Below are 12,684 nucleotides of genomic sequence, written 5' to 3' on the forward strand. Positions count from 1 at the left end.
GAGTAAAAATAGAACATGTCTCTTAAATGAAGCAATAAATGCTTTTTGATTGCCAGGTATAAAGTTCTCATGAGAAACTTAACTCTGCCCGAAGACTTAAATGAGAGATGTGCCGTCCTTCTTCGTCTGTATGACAACACAAGTACTGAATGGCAGCTTGGAAAAAACAAGGTAAAATAATCCAACTGCACGTGTTGTGGCTACTGCTTATACAAGATTGAAGGGATTTTGACTGCACAGCTGCAGAAGTGTAGTTGTAATGGTAATTACATTTGGCCTTAAAGAAAGCTGAACATGTTTGTTGATGCTCTAGAGACTCCTGTAAGTAATTTGTAGTTGTGCTAAGGAATTAGCTGTCTGAGGCACTTGAACCTACATGTCACTTATAGAGAAAGAGCCCACTTGGGTGGACTCACAGACAGGAGCACTTGTGAGGATCAGAATGTAGAACACGGTTGCTGGATTTTGGAATTCCTAGCAAATCCCTAGCCCTTGAGGCAGTGCTCTGTTCTACGAGGAGCTCCATTCGTTCCAGTGAACTCACCTATCTGGCTCCTACTCCACAGGGGAAGTCACAGAAAGGAACTGTAGCCAGTGTTGGTACAGCAGAGCTGAGCTCCACATGTGCTTGCTTGTCCTAGTCTGAGTTTTCAGAGGTACATTTGACCTCCACATGTGTCCTGCCAGACAACCTGAACTTTGCTGCCACTGTTTTTTTTAAAGAATTTCACATTGTTTTTATTAGAAGAATGTAACCTTGAGTAATGAAATAATCCAGGTGTTTCAGCATGCTTGTTTTGCAAGTTTGAAGGTTCCCCAGTGCAGGATCTGAGATTTCCTGACTATTAACACATGGTACAAAGGACTGGAGAGTGGATTTCAAACAGCATTCCTTGGCATGTGTAAGGTGTCTCAGGGATTATACTGGGAGATATGATTTGATCATTTTAAAGTTATTGTGGGACATGAAACCTGAGATATTCTGATTGCAGCTGAAGTCGTGTTTCAGCCCATTTCTATAGACGGTGGCTTGCACATCATACAGTGGTAGCAGACAAAGCTAGATGTTGGTTCCTCTTATTGCAGATGTAGCAATCCTTATGCACAGACCCTGGATAAGGCTTTAGCATGTTAGCATAATAACATCTATGAGGACCCCAAATTGTTTTAAGCAACTGCTTGGCGGGATCTCAGCAGGAACCAGAGCTCTCTTGTAACCTCCCATACTGAGGACTGGGATAATTGCCCCCAGAGCTGTGTGTGCATTTTTAAGAGTCTTTATAAATAGCTTATTGTTGAAGAGAACAAGGGAGCATTGGTTTCAGACTGAGCATACTATGGGGCACTTTGTGATTTAAGAGGAGTAGTAACAACATTGCTGTGATTCAGCTTGAGTGTGAAATTTTCTTGTTTTCACATCACAAGCTGCATTGCACCTGCTCAGGAAAATGTGTTAGCCTGTGCATAGTATGTGCTTAACATCTATTTTGGTTCAGGAAGTAGCTGAATGCTTTTCTGAATCAGAATTTTGGGACGTTTTTAAAGCCAGTGTGTGCAGAGCAAAGGAAGATTGCCCACTGAGAGAAAGAAAAGGCTTTTTCCTTCACAGCCTATTTTATACATGAATAAAAACTATGTATTTAAAGAGCTGCCCAGTGCAACTCAGGTAGTGGAACTTCGGGACTCTCTGCAGGACTGTATGTGTTCATTAGCATTTGATAATTAGTTGCAAAATCAAGTCCCTTTCTACATTTAAAACTCAGAACTGTGCCTTTCATCAGTTTTGTGAATGGGCGTTTGTACCCCTAAATTGCTCAGACTAACCAAACAAACAAAAGCCAAAACAAAAATAGTTGATGAATGTGTCCATCACCGTGTGAGCTCAGAAGGATGTCTGCAGGATGCTGGTTGGCTGTGAGGGATACCAGGCCCAGCACAGCAGTTTTGCACCTGTAAGTACAAGAGCAGGCGGCCTGATACTCTCATTTCAGTGCACTTCTGCAGTGACATTTGAAGGAACAAGGAGGCTAAAGAAGCTCTATTCATAATGTAAAACAGCTGAATTCCCAGGGTAGTCTTTCTGTTCCCCAAATACCCTGCTCTGGGTGTCCCTGCTGGAGCAGGGCTTGGACTGCATGGATCCAGGAGGTCCCCTCCAGCCCCTGCCATGCTGTGATTCTATGAAATCAGGAAGTTCATGCTAAGTCCTACAGCTTTTTGACCCATGTTACTCTTTGATGGCGAAGCCTGGTAATGAATCTATTAATTATATTTAGTGTACTCAATCTTTTCCAACTGAAATCCAAAGTCAGAAGATCATCAGGTATTTTCCTTCAAAATAAATATGTTTTCTGTTAAGGAAATGCTGTGCCTGACTCTGAATTCAAAGTTCAGACTTACTGCTCAGAATGGCTCTGTGAGCATGGCTATCCTTTATCTATGTCACTATCCACAAGTTAAGCCAGAATTTTTCTTATATAGGTTTTTCTCCGGGAGTCCTTGGAACACAAGTTAGAGAAACAGCGAGAGGTGGAAGTCACCAAGGCAGCAATGATTATCCGAGCACACATCTTAGGTTACGCAGCCCGGTAAGTGACTGGATGGGAACGTCAGTAATTAAGCTTTTGTACAAATGGGTGGGTGTCAGGTAGTAAAATTCCTTGGATACAATTTTTCACTTTTCATAGGAACCAGGCATTCGAATCCTGTAAGTGGCTTTTGAAAATAACACCCGATATCCTTAGCAGACTCATGAATTAAAAAAAAAAAAAAATGGAGTTAGAGTTATTTTGATGTAATGAATAGGACAGTATGGAAGACTGGAGGTTAGCCATCCTTGTAATGGTATCTTGGTATGAAATAAGTGGTAGAAGATCTAGCAGGATGATACCTAATGGGGCTGCCCCCAAATTATGCATATTTATCTTTGCTTTTTCATGATAGAGGGCAAACATAACTAGTCAGTTTGGTTCTTTAAGAACTAAACATTAGGTAAGTGATTAATGTTTCATTTGTTTACTCTGCTTCCTGCATTATGTATTAGGTGGAGTTTCTCGTCCCATCTGTTTATTTCTCTGCTTTTTCTACAAATCAGCTGAGGACAGTTTGAGGAAACTTGTTTGCATAATGTAGTCTTCTCCTTATATTCTGACTAATATGTTACTCAAAAACTATATTCATTTTTAATGACAGAGCTACCTGTGCACAATCTCTCTTTTCAGAGATGTTGGATAGATACCTATGAGCATCTTCTCTGCATGCATACACGCATGTACAAGCTGTACTTGGTAGCATTTTCTTGTCAAGGGCACAAGAACATGTAAGACAGGTAGTGTGCATTTCCTTAATGAAAATGCAGATTGCTCTGTCATGGAAATGAGGGAATCTCTTCTCTTTCCTGGGGAAGAGAATGTGAATTAGAATGGAGAAACCACCACAGAGATAGAAAAATAAACTGCTTCCGTGCCTCACTATTGCAGGTCACTATGGTGGGACTTCTCATGACTGCTCATTAATCCTTTGTTTCCTTATAAATTTACTTTATATTGTGATGTTTTTGACTTTTTTTTTTTTTCCAGAAAGAAGTATAGAAAGATTCTATACTATGTGGTTGTGATACAGAAGAACTACAGAGCATTCTCTAGTAGGAGAAGGTTCCTTTGCCTGAAAAAGGCAGCCATTGTTCTTCAGAAGCAGCGGCGAGGCCAGATTGCTCGGCGTGTTTTCAGGGAAAGACTAGAGGAGAAGCGGAGACAAGAAGAAGAAAGAAGAAAAGAGGAAGAAGAAAGGTGCAGTAGCTCCCTTGCATCACACTCCATTCCATATTAGGTTTTGCTCTGAATAGACTTTCTTGCAGGTAAAGCCAATTGATTTTAGAATTCTGTGCTTCTTTTGATTAAAAAAAGAAAAAGTATTTACATATTCACAGACATATCCTTTGTGTCCTTATTTTTGGCTGTCTTTCCTTGTGGCAGATGATTGAAAACTGAGCTATTGCCCTAGCACAGGCATTTGATTATCATATGTTGAGATTGATTTGCTAACTGTTTTCTTCCCTCACTTTTAGGGAAAGACAAAGGCAAGAAGCAGAGCGTCTTGCTCAGCAGGTAAATGATATTCTTAATACTTGCAGTCATCCTTTTTATTTGAGTATCTCAACCCAACCATTAAAAAAAAAAAAAAAAGACATTTGTGGCGTTTAAACAGAACTTTTTGTTAGCAGATAAAACCAAAGGAAACTTGATACAGTTGTTTGCATGGGAATTTCTTTCACCTCATGCTTCATTTAATTTCTGGCAAAGACAGAACTTTCTGCATGTTCTTGAGCTTTCAAGTATTTCTGAGTAAATGCAATCACTCTTTTATTTTTCTTTTTCTTTCATTTTCTTCCTGATGTAAGGACAAGGGTTCTTTTAAATCAATAGCATGATCAGAGTATAGTGCTTAGAAACTACAAAATAGTCTTGCACTGAGGAGACAGTATTATATTTTCTTCTGTTTTGAATGCAGGCTGAAGAGGAGAGAAAGAAACAGGAACTGGCTGCCATTCAGAAAGCCCAGAAGGAAGTGGAGCTGAAGCAAGAGGTGGAGAGGCAGAAAGAAAGCAGGCAGGTAGAAGAAATCTTGCGTTTGGAAAAAGAAATTGAAGACCTGCAGCGTGTGAAGAAGCAGCAGGAGCTGTCTTTGACTGAGGCTTCGTTACAGAGGCTGCAGCAACTCCGAGATGAGGAACTCAGGCGGCTCGAGGATGAAGCTTGTCGAGCAGCCCAGGAGTTCCTGGAATCTCTGAACTTTGCTGAGATCGATGAATGTGTCCGAAACATTGAGAGGTCGCTCTCTGTGGGCAGTGGATATCCTGCTGAGCTCACTGAACAAACTGGAAATGCCTGCAGTGAAAAGCCCAATTTTAACTTCAGCCAGCCATATCCTGAGGAGGAGGTAGATGAGGGCTTTGAAGCTGATGATGATGCATTTAAGGATTCACCCAATCCAAGTGAGCACGGCCATTCTGATCAGAGGACCAGTGGCATCAGAACAAGCGATGATTCCTCAGAAGAGGATCCGTATATGAATGATACTGTGGTGCCAACCATTTCTGCTGCTAGCAACACCATGCTTATACCTCCTACCCATGATACAGTCAGTCTCCACAACTCTTCAAGTGGTGAATCTACATACTGCATGCCAGAAAATGTATCGTGTAGACCACCGGACTCTGTGGAACTTATTTCTCCAGATGGAGATTATGATTACGACCAAGATGATTACGAAGATGGTGCTATTACTTCTGGTAGCAGTGTGACCTTTTCTAATTCACATAGTAGCCAGTGGTCACCAGACTATCGGTGCTCAGTGGGGACATACAATAGCTCTGGAGCATACAGGTTTAGTTCTGAAGGAGCTCAGTCTTCTGTAAGTATCATTCCTTGTATTAGCTAATAATTGCTTTATGCTTTCTGATTTTTTTCCATTGTACATGCAGTCACTGTAGCTGTTCTTAGAAATGCTTGTATTATATAATTCAACTTATCTACACTGCATATGGGCATAGTTGATTGCAATTCTAGAGTTGTGCAAGGTATGGTTCTGTGTAGTTTAATGCAGAACTGCATATTATTTTATGAAGATCTCAGTGCATGACCATGGATGCAATTTATAAGCAAAATCTGAGTGTCCATTGGAGTGGGAGTATTGGGTAGCACTGTGGGGAACTGATTTTGGAAAATGTAGATTCAGTTCTGCATGCGAGTCTGAACGGTGTTGAATAAACTGCTTGCAGAAATCCCCAAGATGTCAGATGCATTTGAGATTACTTTAAGAGTAAATTTCAGATGATGGCAAATAGTAGAATTACTGAAGCAGTTAATTGAAGACCTCTTTTTTCAGTACTGTCTACTGAATTCACAGTTTACTCTCATGAATATTTTTGGAAGAATATGATTTCTTCCGCCACTCACAAAATGCTTCAGTGAAACTGTGTGTCTGGGAAAGTGAAAACATATTTCAGCAACACCGACTTCTTTAGAAAGAAGATATTAGCACTAAAATATCTACTACAGCTGAGGTAATAAAAGCCAAAGAAAATGTGTTCATTCAGTACATCATAAAATGTTTTAGCTGAAGACTTCTAAACCTGTTTTCTCTAAACTCTTCCCTGAGAAATCATTTTACCTTTGTTCCTTTCTTTCATAGTTTGAAGACAGCGAAGAAGATTTTGACTCCAGGTTTGATACAGATGATGAACTTTCCTACCGGAGGGATTCTGTCTATAGCTGTGTTAGCCTGCCCTACTTTCACAGCTTTCTGTACATGAAAGGTATTGGGTGAACAAGAATTTGTTAAACAAAAACTAATCAGAAATATTTAATAAACCTTGTACACTAATTCCTGTAGACTTAAGCTATTTTCAAAATTTTGAAAGGCTGATGGAAAAGTCTGGAAGGATCTGCTCTCGAATGAAGTTCCTTGCAGTACCTTACATCTGGCAATGTTTTTCCTCTCTGCAAAGAAACATTGAAATTTTTTGGCTGCCTCTGTTTCATTTTATATCTTTGCCAGCTTGTAAACAATGGAATATCCAATACAAACATAGCAAAATAGCTTGCAAAGTCAAATTGTAACAAATTTTGAAGAAAGCTTATACCTGCTATCAAAATTTTGTACCATGGACAGTGTTCTCTGCTGTAAACCAGTTTTAATGATTTCAGTCAACTTTCATTTGGGTTCTAAAAGAATAAAAGAAAGTGTATGCATAGCAAAGGGACATAAGAGACTCTAAAAGAATATACTCAGGAGTTCTCTGGTTAAGATTCTTGGACATAACTTCTAGTGATCACGCACAGAATTATAATCCAAGTGAAATTTCGTATTGTTCTCATCACTAGCATAACTTTAATTGTTGGAGTAGGAGCAGGGATGAACAGGTGCACAGGTACGTTGATGTGAAAAGTAACATATGCTGTCATTGTTAGCATGGTTCTTACCCTCTGACATAGTTAACAATAAGGAATGACAAGAATATACTGGTTTGGTTGAGTTTTTTTGTAACTGAGGTAACAACAATGCAAGTTGTATTGTGTAATTAAACAAAATCACAGAAAGTTTACACACAGCATTTCTACACTTCGGTATGACCGAGCTCACACTGGCATATGTCCCTCCTACAGTGTGTTTCTTGTATGTTTTTCCAAGTATTCTGGCTTTGAGTTGAACATTTACCTCCTAATAATCATAAATATTGAAGAAAACTTTATTGTAAGTTATTATATATCTTTATTGTATACGTATGTATCAACATATACTGTATATTTGTATACATGTTACATTATTTTTGTAGTATATATATTATTATGATTTGTAATTTAAGATTCTTTAGATTACCAACTATATGGTAGCTTTAAGGATATATAAAAATTAGATCTTTCATTTCGTGTCTTGCAGCAGAGACTCATTTCAACTGCAGGGCTGTTGGTCAGCATCTCCTAGTGTTGGTTTGGTCACAGCTTCTGTTTTATAATGTAATTGTTTGTCTTAACTATGTATGAACCACATCTATCCCTTTTTGCCAGGTGGCTTAATAAACACATGGAAACGACGCTGGTGTGTCCTGAAAGATGAGACCTTCCTGTGGTTTCGCTCCAAGCAGGAAGCACTTAAGCAGGGTTGGCTTCACAAAAAGGGGGGAGGATCATCTACTCTTTCCAGAAGGAACTGGAAGAAACGATGGTTTGTTCTCAGGCAGTCCAGGTTGATGTACTTTGAAAATGACAGTGAAGAAAAGTTAAAGGGTTCTATTGATGTTCGAACGGCAAAGTAGGTTTATATATGTTTATATACTACATGATATCCTACTAAATACTTCTTGGGAGTTATCTGGGAATACACTGAGTGCTCTGCCTTCAAATTGTACAAACGGAAGCATGAGTGTGTTTGATGAAGATCAAACTTGAAAGCAAGTGTTGTCCTTACTTGGCTCTCTTTTAAGTCGGAGTGCTGCAGTTAAGGCAGTGCCAAGTACTTCAGAAAGCTGCTGCTGTAGTGAACTTGTCTGTGCCTTCTCCCAGACGAGAAGCCGTACTTAGTCTGTAATGATTCTCAAGGCAGTTCAGGGCACATTGCCAAGTCTGTAGCTGGAGGCAAACACAAATGGAGAGGGTGGGATTAATAGGCCATGAATATATATTTAAGTTAGCATGGGTTAAAGCTATATGTTTGGTATACATTTATGATTTTTTACATGTTTGAAATAGGGTAGTTCTATGCGAAAGTCTTCAAGAAGCATATATGCATTTCAAAAATTTAGAATTGCTGAATCAAACTTAACAAATTTCTGTCTTGCTAACAGAAGTTTCTTATGCCTTAAAATCCTATGCTTTATATAGCATGCATCAAAAAAGTTTTTTAAGGGGTAATATTTTTACTTTTAAACAGTCAGCATGTTTTATGACTCAGTGGATCTAATTTAAAAATTAGAGCTTGCTAATATTGATAGTCTTGTTTCCGTATAAGGATACATAAGCTTTCCTCCTTAGTTGAGAAAATAGAAATGACTGTAACACGTGATTCCAGTCAGCATCTTGTAAATTGCAGCTGTGCATTTTATTTTGTTTGTTTAACAGAAATAAATTGAAAGTGTAGTTTAATTTTTTATTTGGAAGTCTTGGTTGATCCTGATTCAGGCAGGACAACGCAAATGGTTTCAACGGGCATCCTGACTTGCTCTTGTAAAACCAATGCGCTACTGGCTCTCAAGAAACTCTGAATAGAGAGTAAATTTCCTACTGCTATCATTTTTGGTTGAAACTGAATTTGTTTCTGTCCCATATGCCATAATGTGTATTTAGTCCTTTTTCTAATGTGCTCAAACCAAATTTTGTTGCCACTGCATGGTTTCATCAGCTGCTCCCTGGGGAAGCTCTTTGCTGAACGTTCCTTTAAAATAGTTGGATAACAGCTGTTGATCCTAACTTGAACTGAAAGCTGAATCAACAATTTGTACATAAACCAGCTGGAAGAAAGGGCACTTGTATTTAAAGTTATGTATGTTAGGACAAATAAACAGTACCTTTTCTATGTAACTTTAATAGTATTATATTCCTAAGATATATATTTTTATATCCTAAGATACCATGATTATATTCCTAAGATACCACATGAGATATATTTCATCATTCCATATTAGCCATCCCATTCCAATTTTATTAATATGATGCTGCTTCATTTAAAATGCACAACAAGGAAGTACTGGAGGAAGAAAGACAAATTAAGGAAAACAATACAGAAAAATAGCATTTTGTTTATTTTTAATTGTCAGGAGTTTTTCCTTTAAGCATTCCAAAATTGACCTGAATTCTGTTATTTTTGCCTGGTTTGATAATGCTTTTTCTTTAGTTTCTGTTACAACAATAGAGTAGCCAAGTTTGTATAGGGACACTCATAATAGCCTGATTATTTGAATATAGGCTGAAAACTTGGCAGTTATAGTTTGGTGTATAAATACTGTCTGATATTTCAAATTAATCAGGTGTAACAATTCTGATTGTTATTGTTTCCAGTGTCTGTGAGTCTCTCAGCACAATAGCATTTCTAAAATGTGTTGGCAGTGTCTAATACATAGTCTTGTCATTTTCTTCTTTTCAGAGAGATTGTTGATAATACAGGCAAAGAAAATGGTATTGATCTAATAATGGCTGATAGGACCTATCACTTGATTGCTGAGTCTCCTGAGGATGCAAGGTATGGAAATCATCAGACTTTGTTGTTCTGCTTTTTAGCCTCCATGCCATTCTCACTTGTGCTTATCATTTTATCACCAAATAGCCAGACAGTGTTAAACACATTGCATTGAACACTTTTTCCAAACGCCTGCTGATATAAGAAAATCTTATGGCAGAATATTGCAGACTCAGACTCTCAGTGAGTCAGACTCAGTGAAAATTTCCCTAGAAGCTGGCTGTGTGCTTTCCCTGTTTTTAGACACTTAATGAAATACAATATGTATGTAGAGAAGCAATAACTGGCTTTTAATGATTTTCTTTTGCATTATCTTGCTGCATTTAGCTGCATAGACTAAATCAATATTTAAGATTCCTCTCAGTTACCTGAAATAAAGTACCATTTAGAGGTGAGATCTGTCTACCTAAGCAGAGCCTAAGTATTTTTCAGATAAAAGTTGCAGTGGGATCATTAGATTTTAGGATTAATGCATATTCATGAACAAGAGGTGCATGCAACAGTGTTGGCCTTCCTACCAATTCAGAAAAAGATCTTACTTTTGCTGCTACCATATCAAATAGTAGGGGAGGGCTGCTAGCTGAGGAGCAAGCTTAACTTGTCAGATCAGTTCTAGTGTATATCTAATAAATAAATAAAATAAAGTAATCCCCACACTATTTGTTTTGAGATAATAATATGCTTGCCTATAAAATCAAACATTTGAATAAAGTTAACTTAGTAATCAAATCTTGTTACCCATTACGTTGCTGCCCGAAGGCCTGAGCATAGGATGCCTATGCCAACATTATTTGAGCTAGTTTTGTTCTGAAGCCTTGAAAGTTGCTTCATTTTTTGTCTTTTTTTTTTTTTTATTAGAATACCTTCATGTATCATATTGCTCTGAATAAAAATTCAGCAATGCTTACAAGGCAGTCATTGATTCATTTTTCGGCATCCTTAAAACCACACTTAAAAAAGTAATTCAACACTCATTATGATTCTTGTGTGATGTGAGTAAATTTTAAAGGGAAAGATTAGCTAAAGTCTTACCTATTATACACGTGTACATAACCCAGTAAACACTTTGTAGGGATCAGTAAGGAATTGCCAGAATGAGGACTTGTGTCTGTTGTCATGAATCTCTTTTTTCCTAAGTGTGGAGGAGGAGACACTATACACTATTTTTGTGTATAGTACACATAATACACCATCTAGATTAAATTATGTTTTAGCAATGTGTTCCATGTTTTCTTTTTTTCATATTGATCTTAGAAAACTTTAATGTGGGAGATGTGCAAGGATTTCCAGATGGGCTCAACTTGTTAACATTTGGCAGTGTTAAGAGTGAAGTACAAAATTATCAGACTGTGTTAGTTCTGTATCTGCTATTGAAAAAAATTATTTTGCACATGGGCTAGATGATTATCTGAGGTTGCTTTTTGTTCATATGAAAGGAAGAGAAAAGAAAAAAACCTGAACCCTTCCCAAAAAGGAATTACTTTTTCAATAGTGATCACGGCGTACCTGAGAAGTAATGTTTCAGGGGTTAGCCACTGTTTCAAAACCCTCGTCTGTCTTTGTCCTTATTCCTGAGTTCTGCTACCCAGCTGAAAGCCAAGGGCTGTCCCAGGGGGAAGAAAGTAAAAGGAGACTAAAATCTGCCTTTGTCTTTTTGCCAAGTGCTGTGATGGATTTATTTTTCATTGCTTAGACAAAGATTACTCAATGACATTAGGAAACCTCCAAATTGTTCTTTAAAATTGAATAATAAATTATTACTAACTGTGCATACAGTGCTATGAAGGCCTTTTTGTCATTTATATCAAGACTGACATTTAAATACATTTGCAGTTCCTGAGCCTAATGGAAAAGCTGAATTTAATTTGTGGGAATCTTCAGGTAGATGAGTTTTTAGTTTTCTTTGACTGATAGTTCTTTCTCTTCAGACAACTTTCTCCTCATTTATGTGACCTTGTCTCACATAAGTAAGTAAGTGTAAAGCACAGTCTTTCTGTGCATATCTCCAAGTCTTAACAAATGAATCAAAACTAAAAACATTCTCCTCTTTTCTCCTATGGTCAGGCACTCTGAATCTTCCTTTTTCTTTCCTTTTATTTATACCTTGTGTTATTCCTAATGAAAACATAATCAGTTGGAAATGACTTGGGATGATAATGGCAGTGATGTTACCTTTTGACAGACTCCACATTTTCTCAAGCAATTTTGGCAGTTCAGTTTCCAGATGTCTACGTTATGGAAAGCAGTTCCTTCTGAATGCTGGAGTTAAGGAGGCAACATTTCAGTTTCATAGGCATAATTCTTTGACTACAATGGCAGATAGTTTTCCATTTAAAGCCATTAGTTTTGCATTTGTTTTCTCAACCTGGTGGTGGTGAACCCTCTGCACAGAAGTGAGGACTTAGTTTTAAAGGTTGGGCTTTTGAGTCCTTTGAAAACTCAGCCTCAGGTAGTTTTCATTAGAATGGCAAATTCATATCTCGAACAATGGCATTCAGGAACCTGCTGAACAAGTCAAGCTCTGCCCTCAAATTTCTTTCAGTGGAATTGCTTGGAGCAGTTGAGCTTTATCGTATGCAAATGCCAGAATGGTAGAGATTTCCCAGAACCAGAAGGTGTGGTTGGAATTAAATCCCCCTGCAACTGCTGCTCAGCACTGAGGCCAGAGTACTGGAAATCTCTCCCCCAGTTTTCCTGTTGTGGAAATATAAGGCTGCTGGTGCAAATTGGCTCTGGTTCAACCGCATGGGTCCTTCCAGCTGCTGGATTTTCCAATCCTCCATTGGGAACAAAACTATAGAGGTAGTTCCTTGGGGTTTCTGTTCTTTTTCCTCTCTGGACTGTAAGGACATGATGTCCTCTTGGCCTTTGCAGAGGTATTGTGGTAAGTATTGTGTAAGTTGTCACGCTATCAGAGCAGCAGAATTTATAATCTGAAGGTTGGGTTTTCCA

At 38.1% G+C, this 12,684-nt stretch overlaps 1 protein-coding gene and 1 long non-coding RNA gene across 3 annotated transcripts in view; one reads left to right on the forward strand and one right to left on the reverse strand.

Moving 5' to 3' along the window:
- The window catches only part of MYO10 (myosin X), a 150,935-nt gene that overhangs the window by 121,511 nt on the left and 16,740 nt on the right, over positions 1-12,684 (forward strand). The window contains exons 21-28 of the mRNA XM_031589235.2: positions 57-171; positions 2,482-2,588; positions 3,579-3,788; positions 4,067-4,106; positions 4,510-5,412; positions 6,193-6,316; positions 7,569-7,812; positions 9,640-9,735. Coding sequence (XP_031445095.2) covers positions 57-171; positions 2,482-2,588; positions 3,579-3,788; positions 4,067-4,106; positions 4,510-5,412; positions 6,193-6,316; positions 7,569-7,812; positions 9,640-9,735 — 1,839 coding nt within the window. The remainder of the gene's footprint in view (positions 1-56; positions 172-2,481; positions 2,589-3,578; positions 3,789-4,066; positions 4,107-4,509; positions 5,413-6,192; positions 6,317-7,568; positions 7,813-9,639; positions 9,736-12,684) is intronic.
- LOC149918455 (uncharacterized) overlaps positions 7,822-12,684 on the reverse strand; it is a 33,742-nt gene continuing 28,879 nt past the window's right edge. For both annotated transcript variants that reach the window (XR_016465044.1, XR_016465043.1), the window contains exon 3: positions 7,822-8,129. This is a non-coding gene — a long non-coding RNA (uncharacterized LOC149918455). The remainder of the gene's footprint in view (positions 8,130-12,684) is intronic.

The sequence above is a fragment of the Phasianus colchicus genome, chromosome 3 (genome assembly GCF_987193195.1).
Source record: "Phasianus colchicus chromosome 3, bPhaCol1.hap1.1, whole genome shotgun sequence".
NCBI lineage: Eukaryota > Metazoa > Chordata > Aves > Galliformes > Phasianidae > Phasianus > Phasianus colchicus.